Source organism: the organism of the source record quoted next, unplaced genomic scaffold (assembly GCF_019419815.1).
Source record: "Pyrus x bretschneideri cultivar Hongxiangsu unplaced genomic scaffold, Pyrus_bretschneideri_v1 Contig3, whole genome shotgun sequence".
Lineage (NCBI taxonomy): Eukaryota > Viridiplantae > Streptophyta > Magnoliopsida > Rosales > Rosaceae > Pyrus > Pyrus x bretschneideri.
This window is the reverse complement of record NW_025999612.1, coordinates 10,926,023-10,951,290: the sequence shown is the minus strand read 5'-3', so window position 1 is coordinate 10,951,290 and position 25,268 is coordinate 10,926,023. Positions and strand designations below refer to the sequence as shown.

Here is a 25,268-nt window from a genome sequence, read left to right as displayed (position 1 = left end):
TGGTACTTTCTCGAAGATTGACTCGCTGTGGTTTGGCCGGAAAACAGCTCGAAAATGACTGTCTTGGTCATCAAGTTAGCCACTTTTGAGTCGTTTTCTGGCCTAACCACGACGATTTAGCCTTCGAGAAAGGTACCATTCTCTTCGTCTCGTCGAGATGATTTTCGTTTTTGAATCACTCAATTTTGTTAAGTATTGAAGAAGTTATGAACATTTAAAGTTTACCCAGTTTTCGGTATATTTTCCAGTTTTCCCACGGACCAGTCAAATTTCAGGCTATTTTCCAGTCATCTTAGGCAACCATTGGGCTTCCAAATGGATATAATATTGTTCTACACTTTCCTATCTTCATTTTGATATATTATGGGTCAAATTTGGTTAAGAAACAATTGAGTTACGAAGCTTTGAAAATTGCTCAAACTTCCGGCCAAGAGCTCCGAATCACTTAACGAAGTTTTTAACAGAATGACCAAAATAATGGATGGTAGACAATCTCAACAACCAGTTCTATTGATTTTCAATCTCAGAAAAGTGATGTGTTATGTAAATCTCAGGAACCATTTTAGATAAAAAGCCACCACAAAATAACAATAGAAACAGCAAAAGAAGTCATTAAGAATCAAAATTTGGATAGACACAAACTGTTTTAGCTTCAATAAAATAGAAGTAATATAACCAGGTCCAAAACTTTTCTACTTTGAAACTTTGCTAAACACAAACGCGAGCAACGGGAAACTAGAGACTACATTTCAGTTTCTCGGCTTACCCCTTCCACGACCACGCCAGCCTCCACCACCGCCACCACCCCTGCCGCCCTTGCCACCTAAGACTTTATTGGCTTCAGCGTTTGCTTTCATGTTCTCAGGCAAGGGAAGTATATGGTCCACACACTTCCTGAAGCTAAAATCATCAACAACTTCATCTTCCCTAATGAGGAAGAAGCACCTGCTTTTATACAACGGATGGATCCGAACTTGGAAAGCCTTGACCCCTCCGCCAATCTTCTTATCAGGCTCGGCATGACCCTTCTTAAGCAAGTCCAGCAAAACCAGATATTCATACTGCAAATATAACATGAATTTCAAAAACAAAATAAACAAAAAAAAAAAAATCATCCAATAACAAGAGATATAATGTAGGGCAGTGAACTCAAAATCAAGGCACTATATGATGCAATCACAACCAATTCACACAAATCTTACAAAATTAACCACGTTTTAGTTGAAAAATCTAGAGCTGATCTCGTTGTGTAAGCATAACTCAACTCTATGAACTCAAATACAGATTGATGTGAACAGATTCTAGGTTTAATGTAGCAAAGACCAAAGAATTACCACAAACGAGCTTCCTACCAAATTCGAAGAGAAATCACATTCACGCGTGAATTAGATCTTCAAAAGCATAAATGAATAATACGCACTCAAATTCAAAACATAACATTCAACTCGAATCCAGAATGCTGTGAACAGATTCTTAATGTAGCAAAGACCAAAGAACTACCATGTTCGAGCTTCCTACCAAATTCTAATAGAATTCACATTCACGCTTAAATTAGATCTTCAAACGCATAAATGGTAATACTCACTCAAATTCAAAACATAACATTCAACTCGAAACCAATATTTTCGGTTGGAAAGTGATTTGTGCATCTTATGTTCTTGCCCTCCCATCTTTCTAGCAATCGGATTGAATAAATCAAACACAACATCTCCGACTTTACTGATTAAAACAAAAACCTATTTGTAAAACTGGGTAATACACCAAACCCGCAGCAGTTGATGATCAACCAAACAGAGGAAAGCAAACAACCCAAAACCAAATTTCCCAAATCCAAATTAATCCAATTACAAAACACCAAATTAAATAAATCACACATTCTATTGCTATCCACTAACAAAAAGTTCCAATCTTTAACTTTCAGCATATTAAAAACAGAGCTCAAAGATTAAAAACAAATTCATAGCGTTGTTTCGGTACCTTATTGACATTGAGATCAGTAGGCCAGTAATGGAGGAACTTGTAGAAGTAGTCGAACATCTCCACCGACGACCCAAAACTCTTCGGACCCAAGCTGACCCGACCCGACTTCTCTCCTTCCTCAAATTTCTTCTCAAACCGTTCTTCCTCCGGCGACTTCTCCACTTTCGTCTTCTTTGCATCGTTTTCTTCACTCCCCTCCTCGTCCCTCACCCGCTTCGAGTTCGCCTCAGCCTCCCCGTCAGTAGCTTCGACCTCGTCCGGATTTTGAGCCGCGGCGGGCTCTGAAGTTTCTAGGTCCATATCTTCAGCGGCGGCAGCGGTGGCAGGGGCGGCGGCTTCAGTTTCGGGGAGTTTCTCTGCCATACTGTCTGGTTGTGATTGTGTGTGAAGGCAAAACCTAGGATTTTGGGTTGTTTATATATGGGAAGATAGTATACGGTAACGGAAAAAGATCCTCACCCTAGATTTTAGATTTCGTGATTGTAATCATTCATTGTATATCGTGCGGTCAGAAATCATGAATTTAAAATTTAAAATTAAATATAAAAAATACTTAATAAAAATTGATCGTACGATATACGATGAACGATTACGATCACGAAATCCTATGATCTCCATAACAAGGATCCGGCGATGATCCTTTTCCTATTGTAACCTCTCTTTGAGGTGGAATCCGGTTCGCGCAATAATTTCACATTCCGTTGGGCAACCGGTTATTATATATTTCCTTTTTTCCCTTGTGAAAAATAATTATAACAACATATAAAATATTTAAAATTGAGTAATGTTACACTTAATATAATTTTGTATTATATTTGTACTTTTTTTTTAATAGAGTATAACTCATCAACGTATGTGGGTTCATCTTTATTACCAATGTGGCGTGAAAAATGTTGTATGAATAATATTTTTGTTTGAAAATATTCACATATAGATGTAGTTAAATACAAAAATATGATATTCATAGCTAAATTGGTTATTGTATGATATCGCTATGTACTTGTGTTTGAATTTCTCTCTTAATAATTTATCATATATTAGTTACAACATCACTTGAATAAAATTGGTTACAAGTTTTTTTATTAGAAAGCACTAAGCAGTTACAATATGTAAAGGCTTTTGTTTATGTATCATTCCAAAAGGGTTAGACATGTTTTTAAAATGACTGAAAGTGTTTTTAGGTTCCAAAAGCACTTGAAGTGTTTCATGCAAGAAACACCGGCTATGTTTCTTACAGGAAGCACTTTAAGTGCTTTTCCAAAATTTACTTACATTTCACTAAGTATTGGTTTGGTACTGAGGTGCTTTTATAAAAAATAGGTATAATAAAAATAAATAAATAAAACTAAGCTAAAAAAGGTATTTGGTAAACACTTAAAAACAACTTATTTTCACAGTTTTAGGTGAGAAAAAGCTAAAAACGTGAAGCAGCAAAAATGAGATTATTCTCATAACACATCAGAAGTAGTTTTTTTTCAAAGCATAGCAATACCAAACCAGCCATAAGACTTGGTTCCAAAAGTGCTAACTGAAAGCAATTTTAGTCATTTTAAAAGTACTTACAAGTCCTGAATACATTTTTTATTGCATGCATTTTGCATAAAAAGCATAGAAGTTCTTCTAGGTCGTATAATTGCTTTTTGAAAAAGCACACGTTAAGTGTTTCCTAAAAAAAAAATTTCAAATGAGAACTTCGACTTTTAATAAAAATTTCACCCTGTTTGTAATAAAAGCTCTTCAAGCCAAAAAAAAAAAAAAACGTACGAGTTAAAGTGCTTCTTTCAAAAGCAGTTATTGTTTGATATTTTTTAATGTATGTTTTAGTGTAATATTTCCCTAAATCTTTCATTGGAAGTGACAAGAAAGAGTAAAGGGATCACAAAATTTGCACACTTGTTTCAACATGGTAAAAGGTCAAGTAATGATAAGTGGTGTTTCTAGGAGAGTCTCATATGTTCATGAACCGTTCAATGCTTGTATGTCAAACATTCAATTTTACAAGTTACCATGAAAAATTCAAAATTACTCTATCATTTTTAATAAAAAGAAGAAAAAAAACCCTAATAAAAAAGTTCAGCTGACAATGTTCTTTGATCTTTTTTGGGTAAATACAAATTAGATTATGCTTGTTTTCATCTTCTACTTAGAGTTTTCTATATGCTTGTTTTTGTTTTTATTTACGAGCGATAATTAAATAGAGAAAGAATTGAACCCGAGATTTTAAATACAAAAATGAATACATTTAACCAACTAAATCACGAGATTTATAGTGAAACTTAAAACTGGTTACTTTTGTTGGGAATGGTTACCTACTATATAACATCATGCGGACACGCATCCGTGACCGTTAATGTTGAAACACGCGCTAAATCTCGTGCGCAGAGCGAGGTACATCTGCACCGTCCAAGTCACACTCATGTCTCTCTCAACGGTCAAGATGAACTGAAACCCTCCATTTGGTACAGAATCTACAGAGGATTCTGGCCCTAGCTTTGGATGGACGTTACCGAACGTAGGCTCTTTGAATCCGAACCTGGATGCCTTAGAAATTAAATTAAATTAAACTAAACTTTTTGTTTCACTATCGTGGAAAAGCAAAAGGTTAAAGGGCAAGATATTTTCACAAGAGAAGAATTTCTCAAGAGTTTCTACAGCTCAAATTCCAGGTCTTTTCATAGGTACTTTCGAATTTTGATTCTTCTTTTTTTCCCCAATTTGTTTAATTTCTTATAAATTCCGTTTTCTGGATTTTTACAATGCATTTTTTGGTGTAGATTCTTCAATTTTCGGTGTTGAGAATCATAAAGTTGTTGCATTTCGATCTGGGTTGTGAATTTTTAGGTTTCATGGATCGGCGATTGAATCGAATCGGTGTGTTTTGTGGAATTCGGGTGTCGATTTGGGTAGGGGAAGTTTGGGGATTTTGGTGGGTTAGGGATTCGGCAAAGTGTGGGATTTTTTGTTTGGTAGCTGAGAAAGGAGGTGATTCCTTTTTCTCGGCTTTCTTATTGCTTAAGTTATTTTGGAAAATTAGATGGAATCAATGGAGGCATTGGTCGTGCTGTATCGGTTTAATAGTATACAATGTTAGATTGTTTGATTTCTTTGCCTTTTGTTTCGCCTTTTGTGTTATGTTCTTACTAGCATCCGAACACGCGGCTGAAATCGATCGAATGCAGGGTAGTTTCGGAAAGTTTGAAGCTTTAATGTTTGGTTACCTGCCTTTTTGTTGTAGAAATTTCAAATGCAGGGTAATTTCGAGCTGTTGTAGAAATTTGAAGGCTTTGCTTTCGGCTTGGTTTCCAGTAGAACTGAGGAGGATAGTAGAGAAGTTCGATTAGAACGTTATTGTCTAGGTCAATGCCTTGCCATTCGTTCTTCTAGGTCTAGATACTGAAAGAAATAGGATTTAAGATCCGATTTCTTAAATTTTTATGCACTTCTATGCAGTACTTCTTTCTTCCATGATCAATGGAACCCATAAACGTGACTTTTTTTAACATTTCTAACTTTCAATTTGGTGTATCTTACTGTATTTTGAAGGAGATTGTGTTGAATGATTGAATTTTTTTTTCTCTGTGTTGTGGATGCAGGAGCTTTAATTTGAGTGCGAATGGGTGATCACCTGGTGTTGTGTGTTGACCACTTCACAAAACCTGAAAGCTTGCAAGGGAGTGAGACCCCAGGATCTTCTGTAGAGGGTTCATGCTCCCACTCTGCTAAGCTACCCACTTGTGCCATTGATGTTAAGGGAGTGGGGGAGAAGACTGTATCTGAAGAAGAAGAGCCTCTGATTCAGACGGTTGAATGTCGCATTTGCCAGGAAGAAGACAGCGTTAAGAATTTGGAGGTCCCCTGTTCTTGCAGTGGCAGCTTAAAGGTACGTTTATCTATTGATATCTATCCATTTCTTTAAACTAGAAATTTTTTATATTTTTTTTGGAGGGGGCTGTGGGGGAGGGTTGTCACTCGTTTATTTCCTTTGACCCTAATTACTTAAATATGTCAACATTTGCAATAGAGAAATTCTTGAAGTAGGATACTCTTGGTGTTTAAATACGATTGTTGTTAGCGACTTTGTTCAAAATATATTCTCCACTGCAGTTAGTCAGTGACAGCTATATGCTCAAATCAGTTTGTGCTCTTGAAGTCCCTTTTAGTTTATGGTTTAATTATATGGAGAGATCTTAGCTATATATGAAGTTTTTACTGCATACTAATTGTTTGAACTTTGGAATCATGCTCATAATTATATATTGATATCCAATGCCAATGATTTCTTTCTTTTTTTTTTTTTTTTTTGGTCCAGTTTGCTCATAGGAAGTGTGTCCAGCGATGGTGCAATGAGAAAGGAGATATAATTTGTGAAATTTGTCATCAGGTAAATTTCTAGAATCCTTACCATCTGCAATTGTCATTTTTTTTATGATTTTTTAAGTAGAGAATTTGTTCCGTTCATACAAGTAAGCAACTTCACTTTGTTTGAAGCTATCTTAGTCATGCCTTTGTTTTCTGGAAAGCATGAAATTCAATGTTGTATTATGAGAAAGATATTTGGTTTTTATCAATAAATTATGATGATGCATCCGCGTAATATAGTAACATCATGTGACCATTTGCTGTTAGGTCATTTCAATTGGTTATTATGAATTTATTCCATTTGTGAATTGCAAGTCATTGAGTGGACTTTTACGAAAAGTTTCCTGATGTACAGCCATACCAACATGGTTATACTGCCCCACCACCTCCCCCTCAGTCTGAAGATACCACAATTGACATCAGGCAAGTTTAGATTTTACATATGCTTTACAAACTTGTTCATGTTGTTACTAAGGATTCTTTTCTCGTTTTATCTTTCAGTTTTTCAAATTAGCTTTGGCCAGATGTGATAAGGACTTTGCTTGTTTTTGTGTATTACTTTATCCCCACCCGTATCATTGCATTACCATTCTTCAGGTCAATACAACATACAGCTTTATCTATGACTCTTATCTGTTTTGATCTTTTGTTGTTTTGCTTCTTGGATCTGCCTGACAGTGATGGTTGGACAATCTCTGGTACTCCTTTGGATTTGCGTGATCCTCGACTATTAGCAATGGCAGCGGCTGAACGCCACATTCTAGAGGCCGAATATGATGAGTATGCTGACACAAATGCTAGTGGAGCAGCCTTTTGCCGCTCTGCTGCTCTAATTGTAAGCCATAGTTACCACCATTACGGATGTGTTGTTTTTCTGTAGTAGGGCATGTTGGAATGGCATACTGTCATCTCATTTTTGTTCTGATTTTAATTTATGGATCTTATCACACGATGAGGACAACCTAGCTGATGCTTTTGTCAGCTATAAAGAATAGGGTAGTGCTATCCACACAACCACTTTTACTTCCCACACACCCCTAAGAATGAATTGAAGAAGATCAATTGCCAAAACAAGGGTGTGTGAGAGGTAAAATGGGTGTGTGAATATCACTTTCCTGAAGAATATCCCTAATATTTAACTTTATATTTTACGTACAATTCTATTTTCTTAGTACACCTTTTCTCTCTAGTCATTCTGAACTGGTGTAACTAGTTGCAGGTTCTGTTCTAGGCCCTGCAACTTGTTGCTATGCGCATTCAAAGTTTAAACCTCAGCAACATGCTCTAATCTCAGTTGAATAAGAAAATTTAATCTAATTTCTATTGTTCTCCTGTATTGTTCCTTGGCAGTTAATGGCTCTTCTCCTCTTGAGGCATGCGTTGACCCTTCCCAACGGTGACGGGGATGATGATGATGCATCCACCTTTTTTTCTGTAAGTGCCATAATCATGTTGGATGTTTCTTATAACATTTCAGATTGTTTCACTATCTAACTAAATGATCAATTGTTAACAGCTTTTCTTGCTCCGGGCTGCTGGTTTTCTTCTCCCATGCTACATTATGGCTTGGGCCATCAGCATATTACAACGTCGAAGGCAAAGACAGGTTAGTTCTGGGCTCTGCTGTCTTGGAGAAACCCAAGAATAATCACTTTTTATATATCCTTGGTGATATGAGATATCATCTCTGAGATTGGTTACATAACGTCTCTGAGATTGGTTACATAATGAAGCTGAACAAGCTTTGGCATGCTTCTGACTGCACTAAAAGAAAGTAGGAATCATGTCCCAGACAACTTTTGTTTGCCATTTACCAGAAGCTTTCTGGTCGGCAGATGATTGTAAATGCAAATTTTAATATGTTCTTTTTAATTACACACTAATTTGTTCATATGCTACTGTTGATCCAGGAAGCAGCAGCACTTGCGGCAACTGAGGTTGCATTTATGCTGCAGGCAGGGCATCGCAGGGGCTTGCAGTTCACAATAGCTCCGGGACCTGCAGTGACTCCCCATCAGGAGCCAATTCAGTGATATGATGTCGTCAACTATGGCAATGTTCTACTTTGGTGAAGAGGATTGTGTTGGGACTCGAAATATGAGCGTGTTGTGTCTGTTTATGCTATTAGCATTAAAGAGGAAGATCAGAAGGCTTTAGCTTTCATACTGTCGTGTACCTGTAATCGAATTATTTTACATACTCTTCAAGCTCGTGTTTTGTACATAACCTTTGTTATCACCGCAGCAGTTCTGCTGCACGGTAAACTGCTGTCGAAAGAGCTGTATTTCTACTGATTGTAGTTGCAAACTAAAACATCTACTTTACATGCATCGTGTGTTAGTATCCTGTTCTTATGTAACCTAGTTTTATGTTTTCCGGTTTTGGAGTCGCGCACTAAACCAGACTGTGCCAACGGCTGGTTCGCTTTGCTCTCAGGCACTCCTGAGTGTGGAAAGCGCTAGTTGAAGCCAATCTAGTTGGAATATGATGATTTGGGATTTCAAGTTTTTAGGTGCATCACACACCAATGCTTTCTTGAAGTCTGATTGTTCAAGAAAACCCTATCATCTTGTGTTGTAGTTGTTAAAGTTAAATGTGATGGTGAAGGATGATTTTAGAAAGCAAACGTTCCATTCAAATTCTTTTGCTTTAATACAGCTCTCAAAGCACACGTCCAGCTTGGACCATGACCAGTCCACCTCCTCATCGATTTTGTTTCTTTTCGTTTCTATTTCAAAACGATATTCTAAACTCTTCAAATCTACGAGAAAAGAAATTCAAACTCATGTTCAAAGGGTTGAGACCTCTACTCTAATTAACTGATCTGACTCACGTTTACAACCAGAAGGAAAAAAAAGGACAATGGTCTTTGTGGGTAAGCGAGATATATATAAAGAAGAAAAAGAAAGGAGATGGGGAGGCCATATATGCAAGAACAAAATGTATTTCTTTGAAAGTTTGAATTAGGGTTTTAAGGGCTAAGCAATTTAAAGAGAGGGGAAAGAAAAGCATAAAGGAATTCCATTCAGCACAAGAAACAAAGACTGGGATTTTTTGGTGTATGGAGGAAAGAGCTTGGAATTCTAAAGCTAGTTGTTAACTTAAAGCAAGTTAAGCTGCATAAAGCTTTGCTGTTGGTTGGTTGGTTTGGTTATTTGGAGTGTTTTTTTTGGTGGGAGGGATTTCTATTCCCCACCATTACTCCTACATCTCTACTTTTGATGGCTTTTTTGGCCGCGTTTGTTATCTAAATATGGAACTGGCTGCTGCAACCAAAATGGTTGAGGTGCGTTAAGAGATTTTTTGGGCAGGGTGGGATCTAGGATTGAATGAGACCAAAGTACGATAGAAATTTCGGTGTTGTTTCATTAGAGTATTTTTTACACTGGGTGGATCAACTTGGATCAGGTGGGACCATTCTATACTTTTGCAAGAGGTGTTTTACAGATGACGTGATTATGTGTCCTTACCCAAGTTTTTCTCTTGAAATATAGGGAATTTGTTCTTTTTGTGATGTTGATCGAACCATCTGCTTGATTAGGCGGCCTGACTGAAGATTTTCAAGCGATGAGGAGCTCGTAAGAACTCTACACGTCAGCATGGCCAGATGAGGTGGCATGTTGGAAAAGCATTCAAGATACACAAAACTGGTCTTTGTTTGGTAAAAAAAGAGGTAGGGAAGTGATAGAGAGAAAGATACTTGGCTTCCCAAGGGTAGTGTTCCAACTTAACTTTTGATTCAAACCTGTCAGAGTCTTCTAAAACAGCCTTATATATTGCTTCTGTGGCAGGCTGCTTATGATTAAGGTGAATCTAAATCTTCCCTACATATTCTGCCTGCCCTTCTTCTGAGGGGCCTCCCTTTGTGCTTTATGCCTTTAGAGTCCTCCAAATCCCATAAAAGACATTCCCTTGGCTTGTTCTCACAGGGAATGAAACCATAACAAACACTAGCACTCAATCTCTTATCCAAACACAGATAGCTTCAAAAGCATGGGGTTTTTAGCTTACAGAAGGGCTCTTCTTCTTCTTGTTTGCATTGGGTTTCTAGCCCTTCAACCCGAAAAGGTTTCCGGCTTAAGAAACAGAGATTTGGCTCTGAGATGGGACAAAGGGCACTTGCCATTTCTTAAAAGCTTGCATCTTTTTAAGGCTGTTGCTGTAGAGGATTTGGAAGCTAAGATGACTTTGGCACCTGCACCTTCGATGACATTCGATGCGAATCAGTCAAACAAAAGAAAAGTTCGAAGAGGATCCGACCCCATTCACAACAGAAGTTGACAGGATGCTGATGCACTTAGCTATGGGGAGAAGAAGCTGGCAACAGAGTATTTTCACGCAGAAGAAGCCCGTATGGCGGTAACTAATACAGAAAGGTTCAACGGGGTGGCGGGCATCCAATTTGGTTAGAATTATATGTTTTCGTTTGTTTTTTAGTCGAAAGTTTTTTTGTTGAGCTGAAGAACTGCAGCTTAAACCCGATCATCGAGCTAGCATCATCTGTATTGTATAAACCTAGGTCCTAACTAATAGCTGAATACTTTGAGAAAATGATGATGCTGGCTCTCACAGATTAGATGCATTTCTGATTTTTCTCTATAAAAGCTACGGACTTCTATGATTCTGTGTTGTGAATAGTTTTGCATTTTCTGTCTAGTTTCATCAAAACAGTCAAAATTTCACGAATAGTAGCCGTGACGATAGAACTAATTCTTCGTTGAAAAATTAAAAAACGAAATAATTGGATTGAAAATTATTACGTAAACTACAACTACAATCAGTACCGATGGCACAAATATATACTGTCTAAAACAAAATCCTTACATGTCTCAAGTTCTCAACTTAGTCTGTGCCTCTCTTGTACTCCACCTTTAGCGAACTTGTGATGTTTCCGCGATGTGGTCAAGAGATCTTAGTGACTAAACATTTCAAACTCTTTCATACGGGCGAGTGTCATTCGCTCTTATATCAGATGTTGACCTGTCATATCTCTTCTTCCTGTGAAATTTAAATTGTATAGAGGTTTCCTTATGAGCAACTGCCTGCCATATCATATCAACGGCATCACCAGGCTGGGATGGATACTGATATTCAAAATGATGTACAACTTCCTTCAACCTTTCCCACATCTTGGTCCACGTTTCTTGCTTGATTCCTCGCAGAAGATTCAGTAGGTAACCCTTCTTAATAGCGTCAGATGAGTGAACAAATATGCAAAACTGTGAGTAGTCTAAGAAATCTTCAAATGGTAGCTCAATCTCATCACTAATTATCACAGGAACACACTGGCTGGCGATGGCATCAAATAGGCGATTTGAGGAAGGGGTATCACCAGCAAGATTCAGGCAAAACTTTGATGAGGCCATTCCTTGGCTTGCCTTGTTAATACCATTCCCTCGAACGCTACCAAAAGTGAAGTATACATCTTTCTCGTCTTTAAGAAGATAATACAATTCCTGTCGAACTTTTCCTCCCTAGTTTAGTACAGTAAAGAGAACCACAAGTAAGATATTATCGACAATTATAAAACTGATTATTACTAAAATAATCTAGTGCACAATGTAAAGGAAGCAGGGAAGCACCACAAAAGACCAGCTTTTTGGTAACAAAGCACCAGCAACAACGATAAAAGTGCATCAGAAACCAGAATAAATCAAAGTAGGATTATGAAATAGATCACGTTGATCACGATTCACGATACAAACACTTTGTCTGGAATTAAGATGCATTGACATACTATATCAAGTTAGCAATCAGTTCTGGAGTGCCCTGCATTGAGGACTGGTTTATGCACTAAAATTCCATTAGTATTAAAACGAATTGTTTGCTCCTCTATTTCAACTTGGCACAGAAGACTGAAAATATAAAGCTAATGAAACAGCCCTTTTTAAAAAATTCCTAATTTCCAGGCAATTCATTCAGAGATCAAATTTGGAGTAACATAAGCTAATTGAATCAAATTTCATCATGTATTTAGCACCATTATCAACCCATTCAAAACAAATATAATGTAAAAGACTGTATGAGAAGATGTAAGTGAAGGAAAAACATACATCTTTCCTGTATATTGCTCCTCGGAAGTATAATAGTATAGGACGCTCATTGAATGAGGCTGATTTGCTGCTCTGAATGGTCATCACCAAATGTCTGTAAGGAGCAATTATGTCCTTCTCAATATTTGCTATTTCAGCAGGGTATCTTCCAAAATCCGCAAGCACAAACATTGCAGAGCCTAATTTCTTTCTTGCATCTAACATGCTATTGGGATGGTGAGCAACTATTAAATGATCCTTCCCACCCTTTCTTTTCCATTCCTCCCGACCCATCAAATACTGCACCAACTCTTCCTGCAACTTCTTGTTCACACTTACTTTCTCCTTTCCACGAAGCTTAGAATGCCTGTTGTAACTCAGAGATGCGAAGAACGGCACAAAAATAACATCTGCTTGGCTTGAATTGTGCACCCTGACTACTGTGCATGGTCTGACCACAGTCGGAAGACTTGATGATAGAAGATCAAGGGTAAGCCAGTATTCGATACTGTGCTGTAAATTCAGGCCACCTGGGTAAGCTGGAATAGAACTTGGGTTTTTGACATTTGGCCAAGTTTGATTCTCCTTACCCTTCCAAGCTAATAACCCAAAGTGAAACTCCGGAGGCAACTCATACATAAACACCCTCAAGAGAGCCTGAGTTGAGTCACAAGCAATCGTTTTCTTTTTTCCTAAAGATTCCAACTTCTTGCTTGAATTGGAGTCTTCACATCCCAATTCACTTATTTTTGTGGATATTCCAGCATCAACCAGGGGAACCTCAGAGGGGAGGAAAAGAAGGTTTTTCTGCCTACTTTTCAAAAGGGGCTCAAAGTACACCGACGTGCCATTGAGAAGAATAAGCTTAAACACTGAACTCGGTGTAAAGGAAGTATTGCTAAACTGAAGTAGGAAGACAGAAGAAGAGATTAAAAGGAACAATGAAATCGTTATCAAGTAGAAAAGAAACTTCGATGGAAGCCTACTCTTTTCCGACATTGATGAAATTTCCGGCAACTAAAACTCTACTAAATTTTGCAAATTGAACAAGATAGCATCTGCAATTACACAAAATAAGGAATGCAATCAATGCTACTCTTCTAAAAACCAATGCCTTTCAGCTCAGATCCTTAACACAGCAGCTCGATTGCCACTCGCTAAAATCTCTAAGAACAGCAACATCAAGATTCAATTCAAGGAAAATAAATCTCTATATTCTGTGAACTTACTACACATAAAACCTTGAATTTCTCGAAAACCATAATCTCTCTCTTAAAATCAAAGCCAGAGCAACTGAGAATGTGATAAATCTGCACACACAGTGAATAAATACTTAATTATACTTAATTATTTGGATTCTTAAGCAATTTATCTACATGAAAAATTGCAGCAGAAAAACATGACAGGATTCAAATTTATAAAATCTCTCAACTGGGTTTTTACAGAAACATGATTTCACGAAAAGGGTCGATTACATAAAGAAAAAAGATTGTTACCTGATGAACTGGGGTTCTGAAACTCCACAGCAAGCAGATATATATTTTCAGACTTCTGCAAAAGGGGCGAAGCTTGGAGGAGGAAGCTAAAACACGGAGAGGGACCTTTGAACAAAGTCCATGAGTATGTAATTATTATTTCTTAACCTTTCTTGTAAGCTATGGCATTTGATAAATCAAGAAAATAATACTTTTATATTAATCTTTTTGGTTGTTCATGAGTCCATGACATGGAGAACAGAAAGCTCATGACTTTATCAAACCTTTATTCTCGTGGGAATTGATTTATGAGTTTTGCTATGGTGTGCTCGTCCTCGTGGCTATTAATAAAGGATTTCATATTACGACGAGAAATTTAACATTATGTTTGGACGAAGAAATTTAAGATTATTAAAAAATTTTAAAATGACGGCAATTGAAATGACATGATTTTATTTTTTAGAATTTGTGAATTTTCTTGTTTGGTTAACCTAAAAGAATAATATAATTGAATACCGAATTTGTCATTTTTAAACTTTTAATCATAGAAATTGAGAAATGACAACTATTTATATGGAATTTAAACTTGGGAATTGGAGGTCCCAAATTCCAAGTTTTTTTTTCCATGTGAAAATTCTAAATTTCTATGTTTATGAACCCAAACAAGAGAATTAGTGCATGTCAATTTATAAATTCTTACTTTTATCCAAATTCTAAGTTTATTTCCTTCGTTCAAACATAGTGTAAATGAAATAAGTTCACTTCTGCTATGAACAGTAAAAGAAATAATATTGTATTATAAGCATTGTTATTAGCATTTTATTTTACTTTTTTTTCTTATAAGTGTATTTTTTTTAAATATAAAAAATTTAAAATGCAAAATAAAAATCTAAATTTTGAAGTATCTAGAAAAATAAAATTGCAAAAAAGTGCCCTTTGTTTAAGACATTGCGAAAAATATGCTTCAAATTTCTTGTGATGGCGTGTTAAATTCCTGACCGACAGAAATAAATTATTATCATTTCGTTTAGTTGGTTGCCTAATAAAGTAGTTTAAGTTGGATTTGCTACCAAATTTAACGGATACAATTGGAGAGATCAAGCCTTTCTATGGCTTATTTCAGAAATTGACACCTGTCCATCACTTATTCTATTTTTTTTTAGTATATTGGTATTTTTACGTTAGAAGAAGGAAGAGTTCGGTTAAGCCACACAATGAGCAACTTAATTTAACATTAAATTCACCATTCACGAGATTCGAACCTAGACCTATATATCACTAGATTATAATATTGAGCGACACTTATTCTACTTTTAACTAGTGTTAATTAACTAAAAAATAGGGAAAAAAATGAAACGTGAAAACCCAAACCACCATGACGCACTGCAATCATCCATCTCCTTCTCCTCCTGTCTCTCTCACCATTCCAATGCCCGAATCAAAAACAAAAAACTCGCCCTTGTTGTAGACGAATGATAGAGAAATTCGAACATGGAGAACCCATCATAGAAAATTACTAAAAGATGTTGAGACAGAACTGTAAGAGTACGTTGGAGAAGAGAGAGCTTCTATAGTGGGTACATTGCACATTGTCAAAACTACAAATGAGTCATTCTCGTCGTCCAAATGCAAATTGAGGTCTAAGACGAAAATACAATAGGGTATGAAAATGAAAAATGTGAGATATGGTTCAAAGCGAGGCTCAAAGAATATTTCTTGTTCGCCCTTCTTTCTGGCCAATTATGTCACTAAAGAGTAGGGAAAATATATTGTCATTGAGAAATGATCTTACCATTTAATGTTGTGCTATCCATACACCTATTTTTACCTCTTAAACACTCCTTTCAATTTTCGGCTGCCAAATCAAATAAATTGAAGAAGATTAGTGGACAAAAATTAGCATGAGTGTGTGGAAGATAAAAAAAAATATGCGTAAATAGCAGTACCCTACCATTTATTGAGTTCATAAGTATTTTTTTGTAAAAAAGACGAGTGTTTAATTTTTGTAAGATTTTTTGTGTACAGACAATAAAAAAAATGTTGAAAATCTTTAGAAGCGGTTTTATCATTTATCGAATAATCTTTTGTTTTTTTTTTTTCAATGTTAAAATCATCATAGATGTGAATAAAACCATCTCCCACTAATCGAAGATCGAAATGGTGAAAGGAGGAAATTGACCAATGGCAAAAGGTAGGATTGATTCCATGCAATTTACGTTACAAAAACTTTTCAGTTTGAGGAGAGATTTCTCAGTGTGACCGTCACACGAGATGGTACATCACATGTCCTTATATAAATAGTGGGTTATGTGTGTTAAAAAATTAATGACTTAAAAATTAAAATTTTTCACTACTTACATAAAAACAAGTCGTGTACCATCTGTATTTCCGTCACAACTAAAAATTTCTCTAATTTGAGAAGGAAAGTCTTGGGATTAGCCAAACTTCAACTCTTGAACAACCCACTCAAAGACTTTGAAAGTCGCAATAACATAGCCAATTACTTATTTAGTAGGTAGTCTTCCATTGAAAAAAAATCGTAGGAATCGAGAATCTTGACGAGGCAGTGTAATTATACCATACTAGCTTCTCTGTACACATGAGTGCATTCAAGCCGTCTTTCTTAATCACACTTGTCGTTTGCAATTTGTAAATTTTTAATCATTGATGCTTGGCGCGACTTACAAATTTTTATTTTACTTGTCAAGCGACTTTTGACCATGGATTGCATTACAAATCGGCAGTTGTGGCAGAGAAGAAGATGGAATAATATCATTTGATTAACATAATAAAACCAAATTCTATGTCAACGCTCACATTTGGAGAGGATGTTTAATGACTCATATCCCAAAGAAGCATTAACGAGGGTTGGTTGAGTTAGTAAAGATGTTCTGTTTCGTTAGATCAAGGACTAGTCGAGTCTCACTGTTTGCAACTCCTCTCGGTGAGTGACATGTAAAAACCTGTAAGTCCTCAAAAAAGCTTGTGGTATACTCTGATCCTGAAATAGAATAACCTCCCCTCCTTCCAAACTTTTTTTCGTGAAAAATAATACTTATCTAATTGGGTACTTAGTTAATATTTGATTATTTTGGTAAAACTTGATTAAGCAAAAGTGTTGATCTAGGGCATTTTGGTCCTTCTAGCTGGGTCTTCCAGTTGTTGTAGCAAGGGCACACAGCTTTGTTGCCGTGGAAGCCGGGAGGAACACAGAGGCACTTAGCACAGCATTTTTGGCAGAAGAACATGCATGGCTTGTGGTATTGGGTATGGCTACATCTCCCGGTGCATTGTGACGAGTATTCTTGTAATTTCGTGAAAAAATTGTTCGTATCTCAATGTACTATTAATAAACTACTGTACTTTATGAAAAAAGAGATTCAAGATAAAACGATAATATTTTTAGAATGTTACTTACGATAGCTCTTGAGACTTCCATGATCATATCATCCCTGAAAAAAGTGGGAAAAATACAACTTTTTATTAGAAAATGCCAATTTTAGCGATAATGCAGGTAGCCGGAGATATCAAACTATTATCTTACTTTTTCTTCGCTAGGCTTGTGAATTGCTTAATATTCTCGTTTTCTCCTTAGAGATGATTTCCATGCATATAGTTTCATTTTTCGGAATTAAATAGATTTGTTAGATATATTTAATTGGACTTCAAATTGAATGAAATTTTTTAAAAATAATCTTTTGCTGATAAAAAATATAAACAATTCTAATTATTCGCATTATACATCAAAATGCTATCACGTTAGAGCAACTCCAGCGTTGGAGCCCTCCCCCCTGACAATACACTATTCAATCCACCTAATGAACAGTAATTGCCCTTAATGAACAGTAAGTAGCCCTGGCAATAGATTTTGCATCTCCACCGTTACACTTCTATAGACCTGGCAATAGGCAATAAAATATTAGTATTTTTTTTATTTATAAAATTAATACAAAATAATTTTAATTGTAATATCGGATAAGATTTTTAATCGTTCTCGTTGCGCCACGTGTCATTATCCGAAGTATTATTAAATAATACAAAATAATACAAAATAATACAATTATTGGTGATGGATTTCTGATAAGATTATTAACCAATCACGTCGCGCCACGTGTCATAATCGGTTCACAATCTTTGAGGATAGATTTCCATCAGATTTTAAACGAATGACGGCATGCCACGTGTCATAATCTGTTAACAATCTTTGATGATAGATTTCCATCAGATTTTTAACGAATGACGGCATGCCACGTGGCATTATGCAGAACCTAATCCTTTCTGAATCCTCTATATAATCCACCATCCATCTTCACAAATCTCACACCAAAATTCTCAAGATCTCTATCATTATTCATACTTTCTGCTTCCTTATTCACAAAAATCAGTATCAATATTCATAGTTTCTGTTTCTTTCTTTCAATGTCTTCTTCTTCTTCCTCAAGGATGATGTGGGAATTGAATCAGGAAGAGGAAGACTTGTTTAACCAATCAGAATCAATGTTCAATCACCAGGGGATAAGAAATGAGAGGGAAGAAGATGAGGAGCGTCAAATGAGAGATGACGAAGTAAGAAGGGGCAGAGCCTCACATTCCCGCCGAGTCATCCAAGCTGCGGCTCAGATCTGCAGGCCCAGACGTTCCGGAAACCTTGATAGAAGCAGGCAACGACGAGGTATGGAACTCTTGGATGATTATTTTGTTCCTAATAGTGCATTCCCTGATACGTACTTTAGACGTCGTTTTAGAATGGAACGACATTTGTTCAACAAAATCATGATTGCTGTTTGCAACCATAATTCTTATTTTGTGCAAAAAAAATATGCTTTTGGTGCTATGGGTCTACTGCCGGATCAAAAAATTACTGCTGCCTTGTGGATGCTTGCATATGAAGCATCTGCAGACCAAGTGGATGAGATAACGAGGATGGGGTAATCAACCATTCTTGAGTCCCTGATGAGGTTTTGCGGAGCAATCGAATCTATCTACACCGCTGAGTACCTCTGCAAACCCACACACATGAACTTGGAGCGGCTGTTGAAGAAGGCGGAGATGCGTGGCTTTCCTGGGATGATTGGAAGCATTGATTGTATGCACTGGACGTGGAAAAACTGTCCAAGTGCATGGCAAGGCGCTTACGGGGACAGAAAATGGGCAAAAAGTATCATTCTGGAGGCGGTGGCATCTTTTGATACATGGATTTGGCACGCCTTTTTCGGGGTCCCGGGAGCTCAAAATGACATCAACGTCCTTGCCCAATCCCCAGTGTTCAACGATGTCCTGCAAGGAAAGGCACCAAAAGTTACATATGAGGTCAACGGACGTATGTACGACGGGCCATACTACCTAGCTGACGACATCTACCCGCGCTGGTCAACATTTGTCAAAACAGTGCCACGTCCGCGGAGTGCGAAGGAAAAACACTTTGCAAGCTGTCAAGAGGGGTGCAGGAAGGATGTGGAGCGTTGTTTTGGTATCCTCCAAACTCGCTGAGCGATCGTCAGGGGTGCTGCCAGATTGTTTGATGTAGAGTCGCTTCGATCCATCATGATGACGTGCATCATTCTTCACAACATGATTGTGGAAGATGAGTACGATTATGAAGCTGTTGATGAATATGAGCCAGACCCAATGAACAATTCAAGAACACGTATATATTGTGCTCATGACGCCACCGATGAGCCCGTGCAACATGAGTCATTACAAAGGGATGGACGTTACAATGAAAGGCTCATTCAACGATATACTGCATTTCAAATGCTAGACATGCACAATGCCCGACAAATTGACTTGATAGAGCACCAGTGGGCATTGAAACAAGCTAAAGATAATTAAGTTCATTTTAGTGTGTTATTTTGAATTTGGTATGTTTATGTTATTTTATTTGGTGTGTTTTATTATTTGGTATGTTTATGTAATTTTTTTATGTTTATGTTTATGTAATTCTTAGTATATGTAATTCTTAGTATGTTTATGTTTATGTAATTCTTAGTATGTTTATGTTTATGTTTATGTAATTCTTAGTATATGTAATCTATGTAAAGGACTTTTAATTAGAACGATGGACTTTTAATTATTTTATACAAGGACTTTTAATTAGAACGATGGTCATGGTCATGGACTTTTAACAACATAAATAACTTACCAAATTAAATAACTTACCAAATTAATTCTTAGTATAAATAACTTACCAAATTAATTTGAATAAATATTCATGAACATGGAAACAACATAAATAATACAAACAAGAAATAATAAATTACAACCCAAAGTGATTGGAAAATTATGGGCTCCGATTACAAAAAGTACTCTATTCATCATCACTTAACCAATTTGTGGTGCTAGGATGATCTTCTCTTGCGGTGCTAGAACCACCTTGGCTTGCTATTGTTTCTCTTGCACGCCTCATTCGCACTACGTCCGCTTTCTCTGACTTCCAAAAAAATTTAGAATTTGGAGACTTCCCTTCTAAAGACATGTTCATAATCTCACGATCTTGTTGAGCTCGTCTTTCTTCTCTAACATGTTCCCTTTCTTGCCTAAGTAGCTCTCTTTCTCTCTCATTAGCATAAAGTTCTCTCTCAACAGCTGCTGCTTTTGATGCCTTATCAGCCTTATCAGCCTCATCTTTCGCCAGTTCCCTCGCCAAAGTCAATTCACCTTGGCGAGTAAGTTCTTCCATGAACTTTGCATAATCGTTCTTGGAAGCACTCCCTTTTCTCTTTGAAGCCTTCTTACCTTGAGGCCTAATTGGAAAACGGGTCGAACCCGACGCTTGTTCAGGGAGGGGCGTTTCGGGCACTTCTTCTGCATCATCTACTCTCTCATGATCGAGTGTAGAGTGTAGAGGGGTGCTGTTCATGTGCACTTCTGGACCAACTGGCACAACTCTAAATTTAGGACAATCTTTGACAATATTCCAACATTCCCACCGGTTGAATGATTTATTTTTGCTTTTGGTTTTGGCAGCGTACCAAGCTTGTGCTTGAAGTTCCTACACAATAAAAATAAGTAACAAATAAATAATTATAATGAAAATAAGTAACTAGCAAATATATACATATATATATAAGTAACAAAGATAATGAAAATAAGTAAGAAGGCTTCAAGTTTAGTAAATAATGAAAATAATTAACAAATAAATATATATATATATATGTCATGTTAATCATAACATGGGGCTAGAATTCCAAGTTTAGTAAATAATTTTAACCTTAAATATACACATTTTTTTTTCTTAATGTAAGTGATATTATACATTAATTTTAATGAAAATAAGTAACAAATAAATAATACAAACAACATAATTATAATGTAACAAATAAATGTAACAAATAAGTAACAATAACATAATTATAATGTAACAAACAAATTAATAATACAAACAACATAATTATAATGTAACAAACAACATAATTATAATGTAACAAATAAGTAACAATAAATAATAAATTTTGTACGTAACAAATAAATAATACAAACAATAAATAATAAATTATATAGATAACAAATAAATAATACAAACAAATAATTATAATGTAAATTTGGGTATCAAATAAATAATATCTTGTTACCATATCCGAGTAATTTTCCCCACTTCGAATATTACTACTAGCTTGTGCCAAAGCATCTCTCCACGTACTAAACGATTGGCTAAGTAATTTCCAACGACTGGACATCGATTCTTTGGTTCTTTTCCCACCAATTTTCTCAAGATAATTGGTATGAATAAGACTCCACATTTCTCGCAACTGCATCTCATTACCCGTAAGCGAACTATGAGTAACTTCAACCCAGCTAGTACACAGTGCAACATCTTCAATAAGCGACCAATTCGTACCTGCACCAGTGGTCATTTTGTTGAAAAAAAATGGATTCAAACTTTGAGACAAAGAAAGGAATGTGATTGAAAGTAGTTGAGAAAATATGAAATTGTTGTGAAGGTAGATAATAATGAGAAGGTATTTATAGAAAAGTAAAAACAATTTTTTTTACAATTTTTTTCAGATTTTTCAGATATTTTTTTTGAATTTTTTTGAATTTTTTACAATTTTTTTTAAATTTTTATTCAATTAATTAATCTCTGCCGTTGGATATAAAAAAATTTGAATTCCAACGCTCCAGATTGTGCCACGTGTCACAACGGTAACTTTTCAGATTTTTTAAACTATTTTTTCATTTATTTTTTAATTTATAAAGCATTTTAATATCCACCGTTGATCTCAGATCGAACGGTGGATATTAAATCTGACACTTTTTTTTTTTTTACCGTTGAGATCTAACGGTCCACATTAAGTGACCGTTAGGATCTAACGCACCGTGGGAAGCCACGTGGCTTCCCAACGGTAACTGACATAACCTTTTTTTTTTCTGATTATTGTGTCGGGACGCGCCTCCACGCGCGGGTGGGGTGCACGCGCCTGACACAAAAAAAATTAAATAATACGCTGACGCCAGCCTGGCGTCAGCCTTGTGTCACTCCCACCTCGGGCTCAAGGGCTGGCAATCCCTCACGGGCCCTTTGCTCGGGCCTCCCCCTTCCACCGGGCTGCCTCACGCTGGAGGCCTACCACCGGCCCTCGGGCCTTTGTTTTGGACACTGTCCCCCGAGCAATTTGCTACGGTGGGAATGCTTTTAGGGGCGGAATGAGGACTCTCCTCGTCGAGAATAAAGGAAGAATTGATGCAGCACAGATGACGTGGCAAGATCCTAGGGTGGGTTGGCAAGAAACTATGGTGTGCCAAGGCGTAGGATGCAAAATAGTGGGACCGGCCAACGGGAGGAGTTTTATTTGAGAGCCATGTGAGCATGTGACCTTATGTGAACCCAGCACACGACATAAGAGCCAAAACGACAGGACTATATGTCGTTTGCTGTAATAATGGAAATCTCATCCTCTTCTTTCTATTTGAGTCCGTTTGGTGAGCTGAATAGGATTGGATATTAAAAGTAGGATTGAACTATCATGAATTGATTAGGCTTACATCCCAATCTATTGTTTGGCGAAACACGAAACTGGATGAGACTGAATTGGACTTAAACCCTGTCCATTATTTGGTACATGATTGGATTAGACTTAAAAACTTATTTGTTTTCTAATTTTCATTTATTCAATATCACATATAATTAAGGGAAGTGTTATTGGCACTTCAAAAATCTCATTCTACACTCCTCACAAGTGTATTTTTTTCCTAATATAGAAAGTTTAGAGTGTAGAATGTAATTTTTGAAGTGCTAATAATAATTTTCATAATTAATCAAAACAATTAATACGGTGGGTGGGCCCCTTGTGTCTTTTCCCATGAGACGGCTGAAGTGCAAGAAAGGGCTCATTTTTTTCACTGGGCTCCAAAAATGGTGGGTGGGCTTGTGAGAGCATGGTATTGGGCCTAAAACGTCAGGATAAGGTTTTGCAGGGGCCCATCATAAGTTGAGACCAAGTATGGCCCCACTGGATTTGTGGACAGAGAATCCCTACCATTTGCCCCTTCTCTTGATAAATCCAAAATCTAGCTAGCTAAAGGTATTAGCTAATATAGCTTCATGTGTTTTGTTTTGAGAGTTTTAACAAAAAGTTTGTGGTACTGTTCACTTTAACGAAAAACCACATTTTTATACTAAAAAGTCAAATCTAGTACTATTCACTTTAGCCTTTATTTTGTCCTTATCGTTAAAACTCAAAGTTTTTAAGCCCTTTTCATTAGTTTTCCTTTTTGTTTTTGATCATTCACTCCCAAAATGATATGAATGCAGTCTACGGGTCTGGTCAGATGTTACTTTACAGGTTCCAGTTTGGTGTCTCTCTCTCTCTCACTCACTTATCCTTGAGCGGATCCTTTAACAAGAGGAATCCTCATTTTAAAAAAATTAAAATAGGGAGCACTCTTTTGACTGTTTGATTGACTTTAATGAAATTGTGTGGTTGAGATTAAATCACATACCACATAATCTCAACCGCACAATTTCATTAAAGTCAATCTAACGATCAAGAGGGTGTCCCATTTTTTTAGAAAAATGAGGATCCCTCTTGTTAAAGGCTCTGTATCCTTGAGAATCTGATAAGTGACATGACAATTGTTATACAGTAATGTGCGCATCCACAGTTACGTGCGAGAATTTTTCGTTAAATGAGTTTCAAATTTTCAATAAGTTTGAACTTGGATCTTAGGGTGGCAATCGAGTTGTGTTCGTTTTTTAGTTTTTTTTTAATTTTTTATTAGCGTGTTCATATCAACTCACATGTTGATTAACATATAAATCGACATTACCATAACACATATTCACGTGATACATGACTCATAGACAGTGACTTGGTTAAGGAACCCCAGTGGAGCGTAGCAAAAGCAAGTCTTCATACGACAATTGTCTACTTATAGACACGAACTTGGGTGACCAATAGTCGGCAATTCACAGGCGTGATGAGCGTGTATCCATAGTTGCCTATGAGAACTTCTCATAAAATGTCTTTCCCAATTTTCAATTAGTTGGAACTTTACTTATATATGGGAAATTGAGTGGTGTTTTGGTTACCTATTTATAAGTTTTATATGGCAAATGATCTATATATTCTTCTTTTTCCCCCTCAGCAATCGTATATGTTCATTGCTATCTATAAAGGTGAAATCATTATATAAAGGGTAGTTATTTACTATTCAGCTATGAAATTTACGGACATAGCATACCGGACCAGCTCACGTAAAGCTATATATGTTAAGCATGGCGCCATCCCACCCAGTAAAAGAGCGACCCCAAGCTAATAAAGTGTCTATCATATGCAGTCTTATTTTTGTTTTGCAAAGATATTTTTTCCACGATTCGAATCCGTGATCTTTCAGTTTCAAAGGAGCAACCTTTCCCCAGAAGAAAGATTTTTGTTCTTTTGTTGCCATTGGAAAATAGACAGCATGCTTGTATCGGCTAGCCATATGCATTGGATTGAAGCACCAAATCCCAAACTGAATAATGCGCATGTTGAGAATACAGCTTAGTTATTTGATTTTATACTACTCTTCTGTAGCTGTACGTCAGTACGTACTCGTATGAGATCCATGCACATACAATGTTGCTTAAGATTTGAGAGTTATTGAGACTTTAAAATTTTCATCTGGCATGAACTCTTCTTTTATAAAAATAAAAGAGAAATTGTGATTGGAGAAAAATGGAGAATGACTATTTAATTTGGAGTATCAAATATCAAATACAAGCGTTATGCTTATAAACAAAACATAAAGTGCAATTTACCGCACACTTGGCAAAATTTTGTCGGGCAAATAATAATTCTTTACGATTTAGACATTTATACACGTAACCATGGTCTCGATTATGATCAAACAACTACAACCACATTATGCTTATTAATTAACAAAACATAAAGTGCAAATTACTACACAATTGGCCCTTGTCTTGGAATATACTATACTGTGG

General features: G+C 36.4%; 3 protein-coding genes across 5 annotated transcripts; 1 reads left to right on the top strand and 2 right to left on the bottom strand.

Moving 5' to 3' along the window:
- Nucleotides 1-591: 591 nt before the first annotated feature.
- On the bottom strand, nucleotides 592-2,385 carry LOC103958713 (protein EMBRYO DEFECTIVE 514). The gene is made up of 2 exons (XM_009371016.3): nucleotides 1,978-2,385; nucleotides 592-1,061 (listed from the first exon to the last, which is right to left on the bottom strand). Exons 1-2 carry the CDS (start codon nucleotides 2,341-2,343, stop codon nucleotides 750-752), a joined length of 678 nt encoding a protein of 225 aa, XP_009369291.1. The 5' UTR covers nucleotides 2,344-2,385; the 3' UTR covers nucleotides 592-749.
- A 2,126-nt stretch (nucleotides 2,386-4,511) lies between these two features.
- Nucleotides 4,512-8,685, top strand: LOC103958715. Of its 3 annotated transcripts, none has more exons than XM_009371017.3 (8): nucleotides 4,512-4,658; nucleotides 5,574-5,860; nucleotides 6,290-6,361; nucleotides 6,695-6,762; nucleotides 7,018-7,174; nucleotides 7,690-7,773; nucleotides 7,856-7,945; nucleotides 8,250-8,685. In XM_009371017.3, exons 2-8 carry the CDS (start codon nucleotides 5,594-5,596, stop codon nucleotides 8,370-8,372), a joined length of 861 nt encoding a protein of 286 aa, XP_009369292.2. In that variant the 5' UTR covers nucleotides 4,512-4,658; nucleotides 5,574-5,593; the 3' UTR covers nucleotides 8,373-8,685. The 3 variants fall into 3 exon arrangements, with proteins under 3 accessions (XP_009369292.2, XP_048445923.1, XP_048445924.1); XM_048589966.1 differs by having other exon boundaries at nucleotides 6,680-6,762; XM_048589967.1 differs by lacking the exon at nucleotides 4,512-4,658 and adding an exon at nucleotides 5,065-5,336 and having other exon boundaries at nucleotides 6,680-6,762.
- A 2,379-nt stretch (nucleotides 8,686-11,064) lies between these two features.
- On the bottom strand, nucleotides 11,065-14,151 carry LOC103958716 (probable arabinosyltransferase ARAD1). Its single transcript, XM_009371022.3, has 4 exons — nucleotides 13,868-14,151; nucleotides 13,601-13,681; nucleotides 12,393-13,429; nucleotides 11,065-11,813 (listed from the first exon to the last, which is right to left on the bottom strand). Exons 3-4 carry the CDS (start codon nucleotides 13,368-13,370, stop codon nucleotides 11,268-11,270), a joined length of 1,524 nt encoding a protein of 507 aa, XP_009369297.2. The 5' UTR covers nucleotides 13,371-13,429; nucleotides 13,601-13,681; nucleotides 13,868-14,151; the 3' UTR covers nucleotides 11,065-11,267.
- Nucleotides 14,152-25,268: the final 11,117 nt, after the last annotated feature.

Excerpts from the sequence above, each read along its gene's own strand:
- LOC103958713 (XM_009371016.3), bottom strand. The coding sequence starts at position 2,343 with ATGGCAGAGAAACTCCCCGAAACTGAAGCCGCCGCCCCTGCCACCGCT. Across the intron at positions 1,062-1,977 it reads CTGATCTCAATGTCAATAAG|TATGAATATCTGGTTTTGCT; the intron begins GTACCGAAACAA and ends TTATATTTGCAG.
- LOC103958715 (XM_048589966.1), top strand. The coding sequence starts at position 5,594 with ATGGGTGATCACCTGGTGTTGTGTGTTGACCACTTCACAAAACCTGAA. Across the intron at positions 7,175-7,689 it reads GCCGCTCTGCTGCTCTAATT|TTAATGGCTCTTCTCCTCTT; the intron begins GTAAGCCATAGT and ends GTTCCTTGGCAG. Across the intron at positions 7,774-7,855 it reads ATGCATCCACCTTTTTTTCT|CTTTTCTTGCTCCGGGCTGC; the intron begins GTAAGTGCCATA and ends AATTGTTAACAG.
- LOC103958716 (XM_009371022.3), bottom strand. The coding sequence starts at position 13,370 with ATGTCGGAAAAGAGTAGGCTTCCATCGAAGTTTCTTTTCTACTTGATA. Across the intron at positions 11,814-12,392 it reads GAGCAATATACAGGAAAGAT|GGAGGAAAAGTTCGACAGGA; the intron begins GTATGTTTTTCC and ends GTACTAAACTAG.